The sequence below is a fragment of the Pyricularia grisea genome, assembly GCF_004355905.1.
Source record: "Pyricularia grisea strain NI907 chromosome Unknown Pyricularia_grisea_NI907_Scaffold_1, whole genome shotgun sequence".
Lineage (NCBI taxonomy): Eukaryota > Fungi > Ascomycota > Sordariomycetes > Magnaporthales > Pyriculariaceae > Pyricularia > Pyricularia grisea.
In genome coordinates, this window is record NW_022156716.1 from 5970311 (window position 1) to 5991906 (window position 21596).

The window sequence follows — 21596 nt, forward strand, 5'->3', positions numbered from 1 at the left end:
AAAAAAAAAAAAAAAAAAAAAAAAAAAAAAAAAAAAAAAAACTGGGATCAACGACTTTTGTACATAGTAACCTAGCGAGGAAGACGGGCAAGTCTATGGTAATGCAAAAAGTGGATGTGATGCCGGGCTTGGCACCGGGGAGGCATGGATTTTCGTAGAGTTTAGTTTACTTCGTAAAAAAAAGATGAGGGATTTGAATGTTTTACCCGCCCCTGGGATTTTTGTTGCAGGCAAAATACGCAGATTCCTGGTCCAAATTTCGTTTTTTTTTTCTTTTCTTTTCTTTCTTTTTTTTCTTTCTTTTCGGCTTGCTGTTGAATGTCAAGTTTCTTCTGCACGTTGCCTCCATCGTGGATATCAGGGGTACCAGATCCAACCAGCGCGATGATAGTGGCCTCTCACATTGCAGTGGAGACTTAAGAGCTCTAGATGGTATGATAGATAAATATTGCTTGATATGGGAAATATTGAGTTTCCCCACCGTATGTTTCCATACCAGTCTGAGAAGAAAATATCCGGCTCTTGGTGACTGTACGAAGATGGGTAATGGATATGCAAGATGATAAAACGGTTCTTGTGGGTGGCGGGGGGAAAAGACATACGTACCATGTACACAAGAGAAAAGAGGGGTTGAACTTATTGCGCGATATAATTATTGTCTTTTACTTCTTCAACCTACGGTATGATCAGTAACCAGAAATTAAGTAGTTTTCAGACAACATACTCCGGTACCCCGGTCAAGAGAGGTTGTACCAAGCAAGGGACGGCACTTCAGGCCTTGTTTTTATTGATCTAACTAGGATGTACTCCGTATGAGGGAGAAAAAAAAATCTATACAGCCCCCACAAGGTAGGTGGTCTGGGTGAGAGGCAAGAAATGCTATCTTTGAATGACCTATCATTTAATACTTGAACTGTCATTATGGCGGTGAGTTGAGGGTGACCAGAAAAGAATTCGGTTACTTATTAACTACCTTATTTGCTTAACGTAGGTACTGTACTCTACGGTTATGTCAACAATTCACAGAACCAAAGGTAAACTGTATGCAATTCTATGCAATATACCTGCCGTGTCTTGGGTCATATACTCCGCATGAAATTGGGTTATTCTTTTCCCTCTACTTTCATAACAGCAAGTCGTGATAATAGCTATCAGTTCCAATGTCTAGACTAATATTGAATGAAAAAAAAAACTGCAATTGTTAACCAAGTCAAAGCCGCACGTAACTCCATGGCTTGGCTGCGCAGACCCTTCCTTGTGTGACGCTGACATTGATCTGGATTCATTGCATCATGTACCTACGTGGTAATCGGTTCCTTGGTGCAGAAGCGAAGCAAAACCGTTGTCAAAGTGGGGAGCAAGGGGAGGGATGTAGGGGGCTTGCGGAATGTCAAGACAAAAACGGCAGGGGATGTCACATATTCGTCAGGTCACTCGGAAGTGTGTTGGCAATGGTCCATTGGCGCGGAGAATAAGAAGACGGGCATACAGTACAGTACACACACGCGTGCGCGCACACACACACGCACGCACACATACTCCGTATGTAAGGCAGGTATGTACATTACATTAGCGGACGGCAGTCAGGCTGGGCATCCATAAATTTGGTCAGTGATTGACGTCCTGGACAAGTTATTAAGCAAACAAATACCGTAGACTTGAACTCGCAACACTTTGGGCACATATACTCCCGTTGCTTTGAGTTTGGTTCTTGAGCGTCTGGCAGGTAGCCTTCGGGTGAACTCAACTCAGTACTACGCAAAATTACAGAAGGGGCACTCGGATAGTATCCCGAAGTCCAACGCGCAATTACTCCGCACATCGTACGTACGTAGCATATGTCGTCTGTGATGATAGATCCATGGAACCGTTGCGCTCTTCTGCCCGGAAGGGACGGGACAAAATGCGAATTGACACACGCTCGGGCGGGTTTCGCTGTTACTGTAGCAATACTCTGTAGTAGGCCAATGCGGCAGGCGGACGTTGCTGCTGGTTTAGAGAGGAAATCCCATGGGCAAGTCCCGCAGGGAGAAGAAGTTGTAAGGGCAATCCTTGTCAAGGTGCGTCTGCCTGCGCCAGGGACCCTCAGCTTCATCGCCAATCGGCAGCGGTCCGGTATGAGAGCGGAAGAAAGTGGCCGATTGAAATGAGAAATCCAGGTCCAAGGTCGCCCGTTGAAAAGAAAGAAGCGGCTTTCACACATATCTGGGTCACTGGTGCGCAAGCTTGTCCAGAGTAGTTCTAGTCTGGTCTGTTTTTCTGTGGGGCATTGTGACATTGAGGGTACTTTGTCAAGTTTACAAACGGATATCATCGCTTACCTAAGGTGGATACCAAATGCTGTTGTCAATCGTGTCCGTCGATAGAGAGAGGTAAGGTATTCAGGGAGATGAAAGATGCTGGGCGATGATGTGAATATTTATTTACCTTCCTAGGCAGGTATTTAGAAAAAGCTAGGTAACCTATGCTTAAATAAGAGCCAAGATACATATTTAAAATACCTAGGCAACTCGTCTATTGTACCTGATTTTGTACGTTGTAAGCTCTGGTAGGTACGGTACGATGCTGCTAGTGTTTGCTTGGTCTCTCCTCATCGAGCAAATCGAATCCATGTACGGTAACCATAAATTCTCCTGCACCGGTCCCAGGAAGCAACCGGGCGGGAACGCCTCCTCCGCGTCCCCTCCCGCGATTTACCAAACCTGTTCTAGTTAAGCAGTAACGAAATTGGATAATACCATAGTAAACGCAATTTTTTTTTCATCCCTCAAAGTTCCCACCGACGCCGTTGTTTGCAAAGAGGTGGTAAGAGGTTTTGGTGGGGTTTTGGTAGCGGGAGGTAAGGATGTCCTGGGTGAGAAGGCTATACGCCTTGGGATTGGCCAAGGCACATTATGCAGGCTCTTCCATTTTGGGCAAAAAGCTACAACTCAAGACGGCTCGCTTGCCTTCACTTGTCTGTCTTGGGTAGGTAGGTAAACTAACTAAGATATCTCATAGGTTGGATGATTCCTCCCCGACATGCCATTGCAAGGTTGCTTCGCATCTGAGAGATGGTCTGAAGTTCTACGGTTTTTGAGCCGTCATTTTGCGGACGGTAATCAACTACCTACCTACCTACCTACCGGGTGATGTAGGTATGTTCTTTGAGGGTGAATGAGAAGAGTTGGTAAATAGGAGGGGGAAAAAGCAAATGTAAGCTAGCCCTGCTAGGTAGGTGGAAAATTAATTGAGATATTTCATAATACCACGTAAAGAATTACGAGTAGATCAGTAACCCGGTATAACGTGGTAGTCAAGCTACCCAAGGTAGGTGAGGTTAGGTAGGTAGGTACCTGATGAAAACTCCAGTATCAATGTAGCCGCAGCAGGTAGTATGAAGTAGGTTCCAGGAAGCCCTGCTAGGTTGTGTGTTCTGGGCCTATTTTAGGTGTAGCCTTGAAACACACCTTGAGCTCTCACTGGGGTGCCCTTGCCTTAGGATGGGATGTCCCCTGCTCAAAACGGACGGCATCCCGGATCGAAAAAGTTCTTACATAGTATGGAAGGGCAACGAACAACTTCTGGCAGGGGCGACGCGTCGATACTCAATCAAATCGGCTCCTCTTTCTGGAACCTTTTTTTCCCTTGCGTGCGCTGGTAACAGTCATCACTACCATTTTGAGGCTAGCCTGTCTGTTATTAAGTGACGACTGTGTTGTGGGCAGGCACTTACCTAAGGTAGGTAGGTACGGTACCTCGTCGAATCCACCTATAGTAGGTAGGCAGGTAGGTAGTTAGGTACGGTACGGTACTTTACTGTACCGTCACCACTTAACATTTTCATTTATGACATGTCCATTTACCCTCTGGATGCGAAAATCTGCCCATATCAATGCGCGTTGCACAGCAGAGGATGACCTAGGCTCAACCTTCTTGGCTCCTTGCATCAGATGAATACCACTCCAAGAACATGTCAAGCACTGGTCTCCCATCCCATCTTGCCACCTGCAAACAAGTTCGATACCACCTCGTTCAAGAGCCTCTTTCGGACGAACGATGCCGGATCCTATATAATTGCTTTTTTCCCCATTCTCATACATAAGGTACCCCCAGGTAGCCATTCGTCCGTTACCCCTGATAACCTTGCTCACCTTGGCATTTTTAACCTCCCTTGCTCACGTCCCATCGCTCCATATATACCTTACCTGGACAAGAAACTTGGATCACATATTATCTTTACTTCTTGGTAATATCACAACTTAGCTCAGCAACTCAGGTACTACGGTATCTAGGTTTGTATCCTTGGTGCAAAGCCCTTGTGCACTTTATCAGACCTTACGGACCCCCGGCTCGCTGTTTCATCAATAATATGGATTCCATGTTCCCCAAGACACTGGCGATGCTTCACCGTACACCGGGAAGCCGTTGACGCAATCGACCTTACACCTATATCCACCCCAAAGCAGATCCACCGCTTTGTCTGTTGTGCCTAGATTTGACAGACACTCTATCCGTCGCATGCTACCACAAAGCAGATGAGAAGGGGGGAAGGATCAAAATCCAGCACCAAAGAATTGGTACCATAGCTAGTACAAGAGGTGCCGTTGCACGCGCCTGCCTGCCTGCCTGTTCGCTGTCCGTTGCATATCGCCATCCTGGATCGCATATCACTTCGGATTACAGCGACTTACTGCGTCACTCTACCCCCCGTCTCATCAAGACAAGTGGCTAAGATCAAGGGAGAGTGGATACTTTCACCAAACCACTTTCTGAACCCAACCCCGGGCAAGTCCCGACCTCTCGTCCCGATAGGGCTGGTGTGTCCCGACGGCGACCGCTTCACAGCACCTTGAGGATTCGCTACGAAGTGAGAACACTCCGCTTGAAGCGTCAATTTTCACTTGACGCGAGCGGTGAAGTCCGTCGGCAAGCACCTGGTGCAAGGGTCCACCGAAACGTAACCTGTGCCCCGGTAGTATAACCGTCACAAGTTGTAAACTGTCACAAATACACTCACTGGTTGGTGCTTATCAAAAGAAGCACCTGGGGTCACTCTCCACGTATAGCCTTTGTTATATATATAAGCGCACCAAGATCCAGCTTCTCGGATTCTGGAACTACTCCAACACCAAGATCCACACGAGACCCAACGAAATCTACTACAACCATACTCCTAATTAGTCTACTTATCGCTATCATACCATACCAACATCGTCTTAGGACACCAACACACTACTTACGCACTAGCCCTGTAAGCTGATATAGCCCGCCTCGATGCCGCCCTTGGTCTTTCCACAACTGACATAAAGTATAATCTAGCCTTTGCCCTCTAAGAAGCTCGACCAACTTCGCCCCACACAAAACACAGAACACCAGTGCATCCAAACAAAACCAACAAAAACAATGGCGGTTTCTCAGTGCCCTCATGACTTCCAGATGCTCAAGTCGCCCACATCATTACTCCAGTGGGTTTGCGCAGCCTGCCAAGCAGGTCCTCTCCAGATAGTCTGGGAGTGCAGGTGGTGCAAGACCAAAAGGTGCAGCGGTTGCTATTATGACGGTTGCCGGTGAGCTTTGCCGGTTTAGGCCAGCAAAGCAAGACAAGGCTGGGATTCGGGCGAAAGCTGGGGTTTGGTGGCAATACTAGCATCCGCAGGTAGGCCAAAAATATCTTTGCATGGAGGCTAGAATCGGAGCTAATCCTGTACACGACATTTTAGGTCTGTGTCAAGGCGGGACCATACCTCGCGAACAAGAAAACAGCAACCGAAGCAATAGCTGTGATATATTCTACAGTCCGGGAATGTGTTTTGTTTTTCAGCGACTTCCGGTGACTGACTCTTGTTGTTTTGGCTTCAAGCGAAATACTCGGTTGCCAGGCTGGAATAGCCGATCTTGACGCCCGATAGGAACTGTGATTACCCGTTCCTATATGCGCCGTCAAAGTGAAGTATCACACCCGAGCGCGGGTGCAACCAGTCCTCGATCTAAATGAGCCCCGTTCTTTTTCTTCAGCCAGGTCTCGAAACGAATTTGTCCATGGGCAGCCTTTTCCTTCTCTTGCCACCTTTTATTTTTATTTTATTTTTGGGCTGTCTTCGACGCTTGCTGGCTCTATTTTTCTTCCTGGAGTACCACCGGCCTTTTGTGTTGCGGTTTGGTAAAAAGAAAAGCCTGATCTTCTACTTGCTCTCTGGTTTCTTCTTACTTTACCACCATTCTGGTTTTTTACTTGGCGTTGATTTTGATAGGCCATCTTTCCGGCTTGGAGTTACTTCTATTGGACTCAGATACCCCTGTCACTTTTTCGACCTTGATTCTTTTGTGTTTGGTCGATATTGGTGACGGTAGTCTGCGTTCTGTGGAATATTAGAGTCGAATTAAGAGAAATTTCTTTTAGCAATCAGCTTCACTGAAAATTCCCATATCAGGCTACAGCTGCCCTTTGCTTTTTCTTCTCTCTCTCTCTCTCTCTCTGCCAAGGTTTAAAATCTCCGCAGTGTAGTCGGCATTTGGTGTGAGTGATACTTGATCGGAATATCAAACAAGGTGGGAATATATAGATGNAACACAATGTCACAACGACCCCGATCGCTGGGGAACCAGGCACAGACGAGCGGTGAGGAAACACATGGGATCTCCAAGGTGAATTTATGTGCCGTAGAAATTTGACGACACATATGCAGGTTGCCGTAAAGTAAAGTCGTCATGAATCTGCAGCCACTCAGGTGTAACCCTGTGGTAGGATGTTTTCTTTCCATGCATGGGGAAGTGTTAGGCTAGACCTGAGGTACCTATTTTTCTTCCGCATGTCACAACAAATATATAAGAGGAGCACAAATTATACTCGCCTCGTGGTCGCTTCCCATGTGCGACTCGAGTCGCAAATCTTTTTTTTTTTTTTTTTTTTTTGCGCCGACACAACGGGAAACGGGGCATTATCCGATTCGCGATACGAAAAAGGTATAGGTACTCTCCCCTTTCTTTCCGGTCACCAAGAAGAAAAAAATTACTGTTTACCCTTGGGAGGTACCTAACTCCCGTATTCGTTCAAATATTTCTGCAGGATGCTCTCCTATTGGCGTCATGTCCATAACGCCGACTATACTAGACTGGGCGGGCCTGAAGTGGTCAGGGCCCTAAAGTGGTCAGCGTGGGCCCGGCATGACTGGAACAACAAGACAAACAATTCACTCAAAATTTCAGCCATTTTGCGGTAAAAATGTATCAAATTATAGCTATTAACTGGATTGCTATTCCTAATAATCCTAAACAGAAAATAAAGCCGGAAAATCGACGTTATAATTTTGAATTTGGTGTTTTCGCAGTACCGTAACTTCCAAAACCGGCTTTCTGCTCTTTACCTCGTTTTAAACCCTATAAATATTTTTTATGCTTGCAAACCGATCTTATTAACTCTTTTTAATTACTTTACGCGGTACAGGTTTATATTTTTTAACTTCTTCGGCGAGGCGTGCGTTTTCGGTTTAAAAATTAGCGATTTAAATAATTTAAAAATCCATCCTTTTGGCGATTTTACGAAAAAACAGCGATAAATTTCGTTAAACTTTATTAAAATGCTTTTATATTTGCTAAACCCCTACGCGTATATCCTACGACGTTTTTGGGGTATTAAAAACGATAATATCGTTAACGGTATTAATGGTAAAAAAGCCTACGGGTGGAAAAACGGGTAAGCGATCGGTATTAACAATTTTTTTAAATATAGCCGTTTTATTCGAAAAAAACGGCCAAATCCCGGTTTTTTTAAAATTTACAATCACATTCCGGTTAAAAATCCTTACGTTAAAAACCTATTCGTATATTTGGATAAACCTTTTTTTTTGTTCCGGTGCAATAATATTTATATTAGCGAAAAATTTCGTATTTTAACGATAATATTCTTTTATAACGTTAAATACCGATATATCGAACGGTTAAATAAAATGTAAAAAATAAAAAAGTAAATATTTAATTATAACGCGGTTGCAATAAACGTTATATATAAACTTTATTAACGTATATATTATATATTCGTTAAATATTAATAACCGGTATTTTAACGGGTTTTCCGGTTTTATTTCCGGTAAATAAACCTCGTTTAACCATTTAAAAGCAATTTTAAATAAATTCCAGCTTATTGGGGTTAAATTAAACTTCCAAATCAGAAATAAAACCGGAAATTATTGCCTTTGTAGCGTTGCGTTTTTTAATATTACAACCGGAATTAATTTTTTGCCTGTAACGGTTACGGTTTCGATAATCGACGCCCAAATTAAATCGTTTAAACTTTTTATTTTAATTTTAAATTGCAAATAAAATTCTAACACCGTTTCCGCCTTTATATCGCTTTATTAAAACCCGTATTTGTCCATATTTACGATATTTTATTAACAAATTAAATAATATTCGATAAAACGTCGATATTACGTTTGGAATTTATAAATAATTTTACCAATAGTTTTTTCGGCTTTCGTTCCTTTTAATAAACGCCCAATTTTAATGCGGATCGTTGGGTAACGCCGTAAAAAAACCTTAAACCAACGCCGGTTAAAAACGTATATTCGTCGTTCGGTTGGAAATATTAAAAAAACGAATTCCCTAACGATTTAATGCGTCGGCGCCCTTTCTGTTTGTTTCTCGTTTTTAATCCAACCATAAAAAAACGATTCCTGTTTTGGAAATAAAATCTAATATTATTTATAGGCTTATTACCGGGTTTTTCCTCCTTTAACGCGTCGTTTTAACGTGGTTCGCGATATTAACCAAATTTTGGCGGTTTGCGCCTTAGGTACGCCCGTTTGCACCAAAATCGCGGCCTCTAATAAACGATACTCCAAATTTGAAGATATTACGGCTTTTTTACGGCTTTAAAATAACGTTGTGGTGGGTATATTTACGCGTCAAGTTTGTTGTTGTGTTGATTATAGCTACGATCGCAAACAAATTTGGTGGGGTGCGTGCTGACCACTTCAGGGCCCTGACCACTTCAGGCCCGCCCAGTCTAGAAGCAGCTAGGGGAGGTTTTTTTTTTTATTTATTCATTTTACTTTCTCTTCTTTATTTTTTTTTCATCTTTTGATTATTATTATTATCCTTCTTGGCGAATTCTTGCCGGCAAAAAAAAGGTCAAGCTGCCTGTGCTTGCCGCTCAGCTTTCGATAGGCACGCAAAACGAAACCCAATAGGGTCTTGGGTCGTGTCAGGTAGAATGGCGTCGGAAGCGAGCGAGAAAAAAAAAAAAAAAAAAAAAAAAAACCTGGGTTCATGCTGCGAGCCGAGGCAAATGAGCTTTTTTTTTTTCTTCTTTTTTTCTTTTTTGAGCAGTCGACATGCCGGGTTGGGGAATAATACAGACAACCCGGGAATCTTAGTATAGGGGCAGAACAGCCGAGAAGGGGGTTTTTTTTTTCACGCTTCCAGAAGCCAGATCCGGTACATTGGCTCGCTTGTTGGGGGAGAAAGTTGGTTCTCCGGTTTTCTTTTTTTTTTCTTCTTCTTTTCTCATGCATGCACCAGGCAAAACAGACAAACGATGGACTGGGGGCAAAGTTCTTGTCTCCGGAACAGATGTTTCGAGCCGATTGACAAAAAGCTACTTCAAACTCGCAATCTCAGACTGCCATGCAAATCGGGCCTGGAAGAATGTTGACACAGAGCGCAGCCCTACGTGGACATGAACACAAAAACTCCCCGAGTCCTCCTCCCCCTTTTTTTCTGCCACGGTGAAGACAGTTGTGGAAGGGGATAAAAGTAATATTGCTGAGGAGGAAACAAAAAAAAGCATCCCACCCCCTCACCGTTATGTCCGTTGGTTACTTCAGTCTCACAGCTGACGAGGCCTCGGGAGAGTGTTATTCAAAAGTCCAGTGGGACAACCGCGTCCAAGCTCTGAGTCATGGGACATTTTATTTGATCAAAGTTGCAGTTACAGCTGCAAATGCGTGCACAACAACAGCAGCCGATGTATCTTGAACATGTGTGGTCGGTTAAACGATTAAGCCCTTTGCCAAAGACCAAACAATGAATGCCACGCGGCTGATCACCTGCTTATATCAAACTCCCAAAAAGCGGTACATGACCGGCCGTATTTACTTTTTCATCTTCACCGGATCTCCAGCCTCATTGCGTCATATTGTACGTAAACCGAGCTTGTCAGTAGTGCAGACTCGTAGTTCTGCGCGGCATATGGCAGGCTCAATACAATCTCGTTCTCGCCGGCGTTGAGAAGGGTTGGGTCAAAGGTGAACTTGTGTGCTAGGTTGAAGCAAATGACTGCCGACCTTACACCACAGGAGCTCGAATGGTAGTATCTAGTCACCCAGCAATGAGAACAAGGCGAGCACGTCGATACAAAACATGAAGGAGTGAAGTTCACTCACGGGATAATCCAGGGGGCGAGATCGGCGCCGTTCACGTTCACAGTGTACGCCAAGTTGGCATGAGGTTCGCTGGCGTTGAAAACATCTGTGTTGCCTGCTGCCGTCTTTGCTCCCGCAAGCTGGACCGTGAAGGTAGCCTCCCTCTTCTTCTGTATCTTTTCTTCGTTGATGTCGAACTTGATGGTCCAGTTGTTAACGTCTCCGTTTCCAACTTTTAGTTTCAAGTCGTCAGTATAGTGCGCTTGTACCTGGCTAGACGTAAAGCTCCAATGCCTGAACTTACGGTAGGGTTCGGGCCGACGATGATTCCCGCGGCCTCCAAAAACGCTCCAATGAATATAGTTCATATCATCGATCTCCTTGCTCTCCCCTACCTTGTATGTTACCCCGTTGGGAAAATCCTCCAGAAAGTCATAGGCTCCCCAATAGATCCGATACTGCTCTGGCTGCAGGGGCTTAGTCTTGTCCGGCTCGTAGCCGTGCTTAAACTCGCCACTGCTCTTATCAGGCGTTCCGATGCGGAATATCTCGGTGCCGGCTGACTCCTCACGCCAGCGGGCTTGTGTGCGTGGAGTAGTAGGTGAGACGACAACGTTGTCCTTGACATAATCACCAAAGATCCCGTCAGCTATTATGGTAAGCCGATAGCTACCATGTGCAACTCTGGGAATAGAAGCGTCGCCATTGGCTGATATTTGAGTCCAGTATTGCAGAGCCTTGGTGTCATAGACATTATCTTGGTGGTAGTGGTTGTTCTCGGTGAGAATCTGCCATATAGATATCAAAAAGACGTGTGAGCAAAAAGTACAATTCCGTTTACAGAATACAAGAGGTCGAGTTACTGACTGCCACGGGATTTTGAGCACCTCCAGGGAGATCTACGTGAAGTCGAAAGGTTGAGCGGTTGGAAGTCGGGACGTAATTTGCAACAAAAGGAGCAATGGCATCGTAGAAGTCGGCGTTCCAAGTCGGGTCGGCGTATTGTTCGGCATCCTGTCGCAAATCGTGTAATGAAGCCCCCGAAGGGCCATGATTGAAGTAAAAAAAGGACTAGAACAAGTTGTTAGTCCTTCCCTATCATGCAGACCAGAAATAACTCACTGGGCCAAAAGTACGGTCAAATCCATTGGTAATGTTTGGCTATTTTTCAGATGTTAGTGTTTGATACGTTACCAAAAAAAAAGTCCACACTAGCGTTTCTCACAGTCTGTTCGCCATGGTGGTTTGACACTGTTACCACCCTCGTTAGCATCTAGCCCGTAATTACTTATGTCAGACTGTCAAACCTACCCATATAGTTGTACACAATCCCATCAACCACCAGATCAGAGTGCAGAGGCCCTCCAAAGTATGTGTCAACCGTATTGTGGACGAGAAAGGCGCCGTAGGTGGTATTATCAGGGGTTTTTGTGCCGTCAGCGAACCTAAACCGCCAACCAGAGTTAGAGTATGAAAAAAGGTGTGCACTATCCCATATTAAACCCTCCAAGCGAGCACGCACATTCCGTGAGCTTTGTGATCCTTCCAAACATCCATGAAAGTGTACTTGGTAAAGTAGTCCGACTCGTTCTGTACATAAGCATCACTGGGAGTATTTCCGAGCCACCAGGTAGCATCTTGAACGACGACCTGGTTCTTAATAGCCTCTGCTCCGGGAAGTGGAGCAAATTGACGTTCATTCGTGACAAGATGGGTGTATATGTCAGTGTTGGGCCTAAACAGCGTCCGCAACTCCTGCAAATTTCTCAGAAAAGGGTGAGTCTCGTTGTAGTATGCCACCCTTGAGAAAGTATGCAAGCCAGTTTCACCATCACGGATGAACCAGTACTGTTCCATAATCTGGCCCGTGTCTTGATGCGTATCTCGCATTCTGACGCCGGCCCAGGTGGCATTGTCGCTCCAGAAGGCATATTCTGGTCGATGAGTCCCTGGCGTCCAGAAGCCCGACGGTGTGCAGTAGCAATCCAAGTACGGCCCTCGACCGGTGGACCCTGATGGTCTTCCGAGCATGTCCATCCCATCTAGCTTCACGGCCGTCATGACACCGTTTGTCTTGTCAATCTCGGTATAAAGCCGGTCATTGGCCAGCACATACTTTCCATCCTGTTCGCGGGCGTCGAGTTTGGCATTTACCATCACCATTCGCAAGGTGATGCCTGAGAGGGCGGCCAATATTTTAATGAGCTGCATCTTGCTGCCATGAACATATCGAACCAAGTTGTACCTAGTTTTAGTTCAGAGAACGATCGGGATTCCAGAGGGGACTGACTGTCCGACGAAGGCGAGCGGTCCTCAATTTGAATGATATGCATGACCAGGAACTCGCGGAACTTAAATCTTTGGAGCCTGTAATGTTGCTTGCCCTCGGGAGAACAAGTCGCGAGCAAAGTCGTAAATTGGGGAAATGACCCCAACAAGCTCCCCGCAGTCCGCTCTGTAGGATGCCACCAATTACATGCCTCCAGCACTGTCTTAAGGGCTTGATGATTACATGTTGGGAGATGGTAAACGAAGTGACGAGAGATGTGCAAGAGTTTGTGTTGGCCAAGGCAGGCAGGCTATCTACCTTGTGGCAAGGTAGGTAGCGAGCAATCCAGGTACCTTACCTTACTCAGGTGGTACCATAGGCACATTACCGGTAGCTTTGCGGCCTCGGGGCTTTCAGGAAATGCGATCGATATGTTCTGGATTTTGAAGAACAAATAACACCCAAAGTTTGCAGACAGCCAACCAAACAAAGCACGTTTTTCCCCCGGCAAGCCCCGATGGTGCCTAGAGTAAAGGTGTTTTTTGGGTAAGGTACCTATCCTGGAATTTTGTCAGCGGGGATCATGGACTGACTGCACTGAAGGCGGGGCTCGCATCCAACAAGTTTTCGATGCTGGTGTGGCCACCTGATTTCATTTACCGTATCAGGAAGGATATCCTAGCAAGTCGCCAACATTAATGGAGCAGGTAAAACGTATTCAAAGACTCCGAGGATCCAGCGGCCGCCCTCGCACCCCGAAATACGCGCGCTTTCATGCAATTGCCTGGGAAGAGTCTATCTTTGGTGGGGTCACACACACTTTAAACGTTGTTCCTGCGTGACTTCCATCCAATGCCTAGGATTGGGTCTTACAGGTAAGGTAGGTAGGTACTTACCAGCATTCATTCCCAGGCGTCTGGTACCTACCTGCCTCAGTTTAAGAGTCAATTTCTCTGCCCGGGAATCAAACGGATTTGATTGGCCAGCAAAACTTTGATGGGTTTTGTTCGTACATTTATTTCAACGTACGCCATATACAAATAGAGTAAAAGCAAGTTTTGCCTCAGTGCCATAATAGACAAACGCCCTCCCTTTTGCGCCTTGGATGGTTGCACTTTTCAATAGCAGTCATCCCTCCCTTTTCGCCCCTCACTTCTTCATCATTAGGTTACCATCTTGCAACAACCTCAGGACTCAACTTGATTAACTTCCTTTGTTCATCGCAAAAAAAAAAAAAACAAACAAACAAAAAAACACGCAGTCATGGCCTTCACAATGCACTCGCACTCCGGGCAATTTTGCCCGGGACACGCAAAGGACCAGCTCGAAGACGTCATCCTCCATGCCATCAGCATAGGATACAAGACCATGGGTCTTAGCGAGCACATGCCACGGACCCAGCTGTGCGATCTATATCCAGAAGAAGTTGGTGTTTATTTCATCTAGTGAACCTCGGGCAACCTTTCCACCCTTGCCCAACGACCTAGGCCAAGCTGACAAGAAGTGTCGTATCCCCTCCTCCGCCTTAGCTTGTGCCTGACCCGCACGCCTCCCTCGCGGAGCTAATGCCGCGCCACGCTGCCTACATGACCGAGGCGCGTCGGCTGCAAAAGAAGTACGCCGATCAGATTACCCTGCTCATCGGCTTCGAGGGAGAATTCATCCGGTCTGAGTACGCGACCCTGGTGCGCTCGCTGGCCGACGGCAACGGCGACCCGTCCTACTTCCAGAACGGTGACAGCAAGCTCGTCGCCGACGCCGGCAGGGTCGACTACTTCATCGGCTCGCTGCACCACGGCGCCGGCGGCATCCCCATCGACTTTGACCGCGCCACCTACCTGCGCTCCGTCGAAGCCGCCGGCCCCGGCGGAGAGGAGGATCTGTTTGTGCACTACTACGACCAGCAGTTTGAGATGCTCCAGGCCCTGAGGCCGCCCATCGTTGGCCACTTTGATCTGATCCGCCTGATGAGTGAAGAACCAGGCCGCGACCCGAGCGCCTGGTCGCCGGACCGCGTCTGGCCGCTCGTCAAGCGGAACCTCGAGTTCGTTGCGAGCTACGGCGGCTGGCTCGAGTGCAATTCTAGCGCGCTCCGCAAGGGGCTCGCCGAACCGTACCCGTGCCGCCCCATCGCGGAGGAGTGGGTGAGGCTGGGCGGTAGGTTCACAATGTCTGACGATAGCCATGGCATCGCGCAGGTTGCCACAAACTACGTGAGAGCTCTGGACTACCTCGAGTCGCTCGGTGTGACGGAGGTCTGGACATTTGATCGGGCTAAAGAGGGTTCAGGGCTCGTGGAAAAGAGCGTGTCGTTGACAGAGTTTCGCGCCTCTCTGAGTCTCCCAACAACGGTGTCCAAGTCATCATGATAGAAAATCATGATTCATCCTCATAGCACATGAACTTCTTCTCATTCATGGCATAGAAACTAGACTTAGAAGTTATAGACAGAAGACATGCCGTGCGTCATGACCTTACGAATCCCAATACCAAATAGGCAGAACAGGGTGCAAAGCTTTATTGCGGGGATTGTAGATCAAAGGTACGTGGCATTTTTTATATGCAGTTGCTAGTGTAGAAATTCCATAGTTTCAGGGGTGTGCCGCGTGAGCCTATCAAAGATATGCTCTGTCCCTATCGACTAAGCATTTGCGAATTACCTTTTGTATAATATCTCCAATTGCAGCTGTAATTGATAGAGCCGTATACTCCGCGGTATAAAAAGATGAACTAGTTTGCTGTAATATCCGACTCAATACACTCTCTGTACGTACCATGTCTTAATCGTCTCATTGTCCCTCCAACGGACCAAGAAGCTGGACCCGGAGATGAAATTTCTGCGGTGTCATCTAATGTATTTACTTTGTAAGGGTCTCACAAAAACATCTGCTATCCAATGTTCACCCCTGAAGCATCGTTCATTAACCAAAAGATGGACTGGAAACGCTCGACCAACAGTAAAAAAAAAAAAAAAAAAAAAAAAAAAAAAAAAAAAACGGCAGAAAGCACGGAATAATATGTGTTCTGTACCCTGACCAAGTTATGCATGCAATACTCCTGAATCCCAAACTTCGGTCTCAAATGCTCAAGTAATAGTGTCTCGCTTTTCTACTCCCAAGTACCCTGAATTTTATATTATTTTCCGTTGAAGGACTAAGCCTCCGTCACAGTCTTGTCCGTTGTGTCGGTATCTGTCGTGTCTACGGAGGTATTCGACACTGATGCGGTGTGTTCAATCTTCTTCATCTCGAGAACGTCACCGCCTCCAGACTCTTCAGCCTGTTCCGAATCATTCGCCTGCTTTTCCTGGAATGTAAAAGCATCCGAAAGGTTGACAGCAACAAAAGACTTTGGTAATTTTACCCTGTAACCATAGTATTAGCCAGTTTCTCGACACATAGATAAAGCAATATGGAGTATAGCTGCTGGATGCATGACTTACTGGTGAAAGCGAGCCCTGAGAGTCTCAATGACCTTCTTCCAGTCGCCGTGAGCTGTCAAACTACGCCTCGGCGCACAGCTGATGCAGTGTCGGCTGTCGAGCTGCACATCCAAGGGGTCGTATACGTGACAGCCAGGGCTGATTGCGATACGAATGCTGTACTGGAAAGTCGGGACGTCGGCCTGCCCTCCTGCCACGCCTGCAGACTCCCCGGCTGGAGATTTTACCTCGCTCTCGTACAGCTCAAAGCATATCTGGGAAAGATAGTCGAGCTCTGGAATGGTGCTCCGCTGAATCTTAGTCTCGATGCCACCCTCCAGGATGCAGTTGAGCAAAGTGTAAATATGCGACTCCTTTGTGAAGTAAAAGAAACCCTTTGCCTCATCTGAGGCCTGCATCTCCTCGAGATCTTGAACGATCTCCTTCAGAAGGGGCAAAGAGGTCAAAAGACCGATCTCGAGCTTCTCCGTGTCAGAGATGCCATACTCTTGAGGGCATATAAAGTCAAAGAGAACCTTCGCAAGTTGGTAAAGCTCACGGAGTGGCTCGAAGAATGACTCTATCTTTGCCTTGGGGTTGCTACCCTTGTAGAGGTGGAAGTACTGCTCGGGAGGCTGCGAGTCGCCGTGATGCCTGAGCCCATTCATCCACGACCTCCTACGGAAGATACGTTTTACGGATTTGCCGGACTCCGACTTGTCACTCCTATCATCCGGCAAAGGATGGCCCCTTCCACTCTTGTGCTCTTCCGATGATTTAGAAGACTCCTCGGCGTCCTTGTTCTCCTTTGGCTGCGAAGCCTGCTTGCTCTCTTTAGCACCAGCCATGCTCCCATACTCTTCTTCCATCATCTGCTTTGTAGGCGTGAAGACCCACTCGAGAAATTGCCTGTTATGTAGAGCATCAAACTTCATGGTGTCGTACAGCTCAGATATCTTGCTGGGATCGACCTTGTCTCCATCGCAAAACTCTGCAAAGAGCTTCTCCCATCGCTCCCGAAACAGCTCAGGATCTTCTCCAGAGCACCACCGGGACTGTATATTGTTGACAGTGTTGACCTGGTGGAGCGAAGACGACACCGACGTTGTCGAACCGTCGTCCGTATTAACGATCTTGTCCGTACTCGATCCGGAGGAGCTGATGCCATTTCCATTCATGAGCTTTGCGTAGTTGTGCTCCATTACTCTGCGGTGGAAGTTCATCAGCTGCACAACTCGAGTCTGGACTTCCGAGGGCTCTGGCATGTTGTCCGGCCAAGCAAACTGTGGGGGCCGTTCATTGCCCTTTCGCAGCAAGCCCTTGAGCTTCTTCTTAACCTTGTCCATTTCATCCTTGGCAGCGTTCGAGTCGTCCAGAAGATCTTTGCGAATCGTGATGAAGTCCTCTGGAAGATCCTTTTGATTGAGAAAATTGGCCGCCCAGATCTGGGCGCTTGTCGTGACGCGTCTCTCTGAGCTGCTATAGACATGAACCTCATCCAAGATATCGCGATTGAGAAGCAAGAGATCATTGCGAATGATCTCGCCAAGTTCTTGAGCCTGATACCTTGCCGAGTGTGTTGGCTCTCCGCCCCATTTCACGATCAGCTGCATCTTGTCCAAGACGAGGCTGTTTTCCGCTGCAGTAAACTTGGACATGGTGACTTCAGACAACGAATCGTTCCTCCTAGGCGTCTGCCGCTGTGCCCCGGCCTCTTCTTTGAGGCCAGATTTGGATAAAGGTGATAAAGGACTGGCAGCATCGGTAACGTCCGTTGCAGACGCGTCCGACTTGTGCTTGCGGAACATAGGTTTGATCTGAACCTTGGTGCCGGGCCACGATCCCTTCTTGATCAGGACGTTGCGGAGCTGCCGGAGTTTTGTAGCATCTTCAATGCCAGCATCCATGGCTTGATCTACAGCATGGGCGACGCTCGCAAGCGCAGCCTCGCCGATCAAGAGAACCTCCTCCTGGTGACCTCTGAGGAGCTGAATAAAGGGCTCAGTGTGGAATGTGAACTTGTACTTCTGTTTCGGCGTCCGATCGGCGTGCCTGATGACAGACACAATCCCCTTCAGTTTCCACGAGTGTTTGGGTGGCGGAGGTGGAGGCTGTGTCTCCTCTTGGCATGGGTCCGGCAGGTCCTGCAGCTGCGTAGGCGTGGTGCTGACAGTTGCTGGGGTCGTGTTGGATGGCTGCCTTAAGAGGTCATTGTTGTCAAGCATAGAGGGAGCCGCCGACAAATCAGGTGTCGCAACGGTTGCGCCGTCCGAGTTGAGACTGGAGCCGAGCGCAGATGAACCTGGATCCTGTAAGTCCTGATCGTTATGAGATGTAGAACCTGCAGCAGGTAAGCGCGGCGTTTGGGGGATTGAAGTGCGGGTTCGGTTCGATGCGGCTGCTGCTGCTGCTGTGGCAGCTGCGGCTGCCGCCGCGACGGCTCGTTGAGCAATAGGATCCCCTTCGGTCGATACAGGGGGGGATGGCAGAGGTGGCGTCACACCTCCCCTGCGCGCCCTTTCCTTGATGAACATCTCTTTGAGAATACTTGCACAGCGCTCATAATAGTCATCATTGTCCTTGACGAAACTCCATCCGTTGACATCAATGACATAACTTTTACCCCCTGCTCGCAGGAGATCAAAGCCACAGACACGCTGACCAAATGTTTGCGATATCTTGCTGGCAATGTCCTTCTCCTCGGTGCTGAGTGCCGTCACATAGCGAATTTCTTTGCCATGCGTGTTGCGTCGTACAATTCCATCAACTACTGGTGACTTGCGTGTCTCTGCATGGCAGTAGTTCGGTCCCACCGTGTATGCCTTCACATCCTCAGCGTTGTCCACTTTCATAAACTTTTCGTAGACATAACTCTCCTCAGGATTTGTGATTGCCCGAGGAACACACAAGTCCTCGACGTACTCAGAGCTCTTGTTGCCGATCTTGCGGAACAGCTTGCGTGCTCCTCCACCGGCGGAATTGGGGAAGTAAATGATGATGTTGTGGTCCTCGCCGCTCGTCGGCTTCTCAACAAATGGCTTCTTGAGCAACATTCCATCGACACTCAGAACGTCACCATCATCCAAGAGCTCAACAACCCTGGGTTTCGGCAAGTTTAGGAGCTCAGATGGCTCCAGGGCAAGCCCGCTGACCCTTTTTATATGCTCCAGCATTTCCGGGGTAAGGATCTTGGGGCCGCCGTCTCGACTGACTTCGATCCTCTGTGGGGTACGCACTCCCAATCTGTTGAGTAAATGCAAGCATATGCGACGATCCCAGAGAACTTGCTGCATTGGTACGTCATTGACACAAAAGGGCTTTCTGGCCTTGACATATGCAATAGCCTTATCCAATGGAAAGCCATCTGAATAAAAACATATCAAGTAGTCGCTACGTTTGGTTGTTAGCAACTTTTCGGGCAAGATGAAGGATTCCGTAACCCACCAGATGGAAGACACAGAGACTTACCATACTGGCCAATTTTCAACCTCTTCGTCTAGAATGGTCTTGTCACCAAAGACAGATACATCGAACTCTTTGTTGGCGATCAAGCGGTTGAGAATATTCCGGCTGGGCTTGCTTCGAGCCTTGACATCCAAGGCACAGACGCCGATCTTGCCCAGCGGAGCGGGACGAATCTCCTCCTTCTCCCGTTTCACGACAGCCCTTTCACTGCTAGGGCTGTGACTGCTGTTAGCAGTGCTTCCACTGAATCGCCTCTTGGCTCGACTGCGGTCGCGGTTAGTTTGCAGAGGCCGTGGAGGTGGCTGCATGGCCCCTGGGTTCGAAGTTCGAGCATCCTTTGAGCCGTTGGCGGAACCCTGAGTAGTTGATCCCTCGCCTATCGAAGACGATATCATGGTACCAGAAACACTACGACTTGCGGCGGGGGTCTGGGATGGCGTAGCACTGGCATCTGAACCAGCCACCGAAACTGCTGAGCCACTGGTGACCAAAGCAGAGGCCAGTGAGTGCATAGACGACAGGCTCGTCCGTTTATGCTCTTCCGAAAGCGAAGAGCGTGAAGATGGCATTGCAAAATCTGGCAAATAGCGGAAGTTTGCAGATGACGAGTCCTGAGGAGGCACAGTATGCAGGCGTGATATATCCTCACTGGTGCTCCTGTGAGTATGAGGAGTCTGGCCTGGTACTTGTGGGGACTCGTTCCGTGCCTCGGAAATATCCGATTCCTTTCGACTGAAGGAAAATGATGCCCTAAGGCTTCTCAGAGGGCGCGATAGAGGAGGGGGCGAAGAAAAGCTGCTTGCGCGCTCGGGACGAGCATTGACGGTTTCGGTGTGTTTACGCCACCGTGCCGTGTCAAATAAGCTAGTGGATGTTGTTGATGAAGAAGAAAGACTACGGTTGCGGTAGGGCAGCAAACTAGGTGAGGTGGAATTGTCTGTTTGGTTTGGGCTTGAATTTTCGTGGGCAACAACAGGTGAAGAAGATGCTGCGCCTGCAGGCGAGTAGCGCGACCCACTACCTGCGACTGTATTCAAGCTGGGGCGACCTTGCTTGCGGGGGTCCATTTTGACAGTGGAGAGGCGTTTACCCCTTCAGGGAAAGTCGCCTCAGTCTGAAAGTCAGAGCTTGAATCTGAAGAATAAATACGATGAAAAAAATATAAAAATAAAGCACCACAGCCTCGATGGATCAACCAGTGGAAGAAGGGCTCCTGGCTTCTCTCTCACAATGATACCATAATGCTGCTTGCTGCAAGAGCAGACGTTAGCAAGTTAAGTAGAGACATATTGTGAGGTTTGGATTGGTCTAATTTGGCGTTACGTCAAGTTGCGAACCGCAGGACGCCAAGCACTAAGGTAGGTGGTACACCTCCCTTCGATTGACAGTGAATGTACTACCTACGCTGCCAACGATGGTACTTGCTAGTGCCTAGTACTCGTTGCGTTCGTTAGCTTGCAAGGTGGGGCCAAGCAAAAAAAATAAAAAATAAAAAAATAAAGAATGCCCCCTGGGGACTGCTGTCAGGACCTGCACTGAATAGCAGGTGCTTGATTACCGTCTTGGCTCCAGCAGGCTGTGTTGTTTGACACTGGAACTTGGGCACCATGAGAGAAAACACGCTTGGCACTGATCACTAGCATGAGCTTGAAACTTCAGAGTTATGTTATATTTGTTCTTGCTGTCTCCATATCGAAGAGGTACATGAAGATGGTGCTAGCCCACCCCATCTTTGCGTGTCATACTTTACACGATGCGCTAACATAAACAATGGCATTGCCATTTCCACCGACTATTTACCGAGAGATTTACAGGCGAGATAAAACACATTCCAATGGGAGGGGGAAAAATAACCATCCTTTTTCATCAAAAACATAGCACAAAGCCCATTAATCTTGAGAATTATCAGATTCCCCTGAACACGGGAACGGAATGTAGGTTCGTGATGGTGTACACAGGATGACGATCGTGACTTGAATTTGACCCTTACATTTGGTCGCGTGCTCTATTTCCCTGACATCATTGGAAGGCTGAAGTTGACCCCCACAAAGCTGGGCACTTTTTACCCCACACTACCGGACAATGATTGGTCGACTTT

The 21596-nt window shown here is 47.5% G+C and overlaps 5 protein-coding genes across 5 annotated transcripts; 1 reads left to right on the plus strand and 4 right to left on the minus strand.

The window, feature by feature from the left end:
• Positions 1 to 2568: 2568 nt before the first annotated feature.
• On the minus strand, positions 2569 to 3514 carry PgNI_01839 (uncharacterized protein; the record flags this gene model as incomplete). The annotated part of the gene is made up of 2 exons (XM_031121911.1): positions 2569 to 2707; positions 3450 to 3514. 2 exons carry the CDS (start codon positions 3512 to 3514, stop codon positions 2569 to 2571), a joined length of 204 nt encoding a protein of 67 aa, XP_030987006.1.
• Positions 3515 to 4879: 1365 nt separating this feature from the next.
• On the minus strand, positions 4880 to 5287 carry PgNI_01840 (uncharacterized protein; the record flags this gene model as incomplete). The annotated part of the gene is made up of 3 exons (XM_031121912.1): positions 4880 to 4944; positions 5073 to 5155; positions 5223 to 5287. 3 exons carry the CDS (start codon positions 5285 to 5287, stop codon positions 4880 to 4882), a joined length of 213 nt encoding a protein of 70 aa, XP_030988245.1.
• Positions 5288 to 9834: 4547 nt separating this feature from the next.
• On the minus strand, positions 9835 to 12772 carry PgNI_01841 (uncharacterized protein). Its single transcript, XM_031121913.1, has 8 exons — positions 11866 to 12772; positions 11655 to 11788; positions 11569 to 11594; positions 11466 to 11504; positions 11211 to 11414; positions 10648 to 11131; positions 10365 to 10575; positions 9835 to 10295 (listed from the first exon to the last, which is right to left on the minus strand). Exons 1-8 carry the CDS (start codon positions 12552 to 12554, stop codon positions 10088 to 10090), a joined length of 1995 nt encoding a protein of 664 aa, XP_030988246.1. The 5' UTR covers positions 12555 to 12772; the 3' UTR covers positions 9835 to 10087.
• A 958-nt stretch (positions 12773 to 13730) lies between these two features.
• Positions 13731 to 15298, plus strand: PgNI_01842 (uncharacterized protein). The gene is made up of 2 exons (XM_031121914.1): positions 13731 to 14037; positions 14142 to 15298. The coding sequence occupies exons 1-2, from the start codon at positions 13876 to 13878 to the stop codon at positions 14979 to 14981; spliced, it is 1002 nt and encodes a 333-aa protein (XP_030988247.1). The 5' UTR covers positions 13731 to 13875; the 3' UTR covers positions 14982 to 15298.
• Positions 15299 to 15565: 267 nt separating this feature from the next.
• Positions 15566 to 20565, minus strand: PgNI_01843 (uncharacterized protein; the record flags this gene model as incomplete). The annotated part of the gene is made up of 3 exons (XM_031121915.1): positions 15566 to 15976; positions 16055 to 19423; positions 19502 to 20565. 3 exons carry the CDS (start codon positions 20563 to 20565, stop codon positions 15766 to 15768), a joined length of 4644 nt encoding a protein of 1547 aa, XP_030988248.1. The 3' UTR covers positions 15566 to 15765.
• Positions 20566 to 21596: the final 1031 nt, after the last annotated feature.

Coding starts and splice junctions, on each gene's coding strand:
- PgNI_01841 (XM_031121913.1), bottom strand. CDS start 12,554: ATGCAGCTCATTAAAATATTGGCCGCCCTCTCAGGCATCACCTTGCGA. Junction 11,595..11,654: donor GATTGTGTACAACTATATGG/GTAGGTTTGACA, acceptor GGGTGGTAACAG/TGTCAAACCACCATGGCGAA. Junction 11,505..11,568: donor ACCACCATGGCGAACAGACT/GTGAGAAACGCT, acceptor TCTGAAAAATAG/CCAAACATTACCAATGGATT.
- PgNI_01842 (XM_031121914.1), top strand. CDS start 13,876: ATGGCCTTCACAATGCACTCGCACTCCGGGCAATTTTGCCCGGGACAC. Junction 14,038..14,141: donor GCGATCTATATCCAGAAGAA/GTTGGTGTTTAT, acceptor CCTCCGCCTTAG/CTTGTGCCTGACCCGCACGC.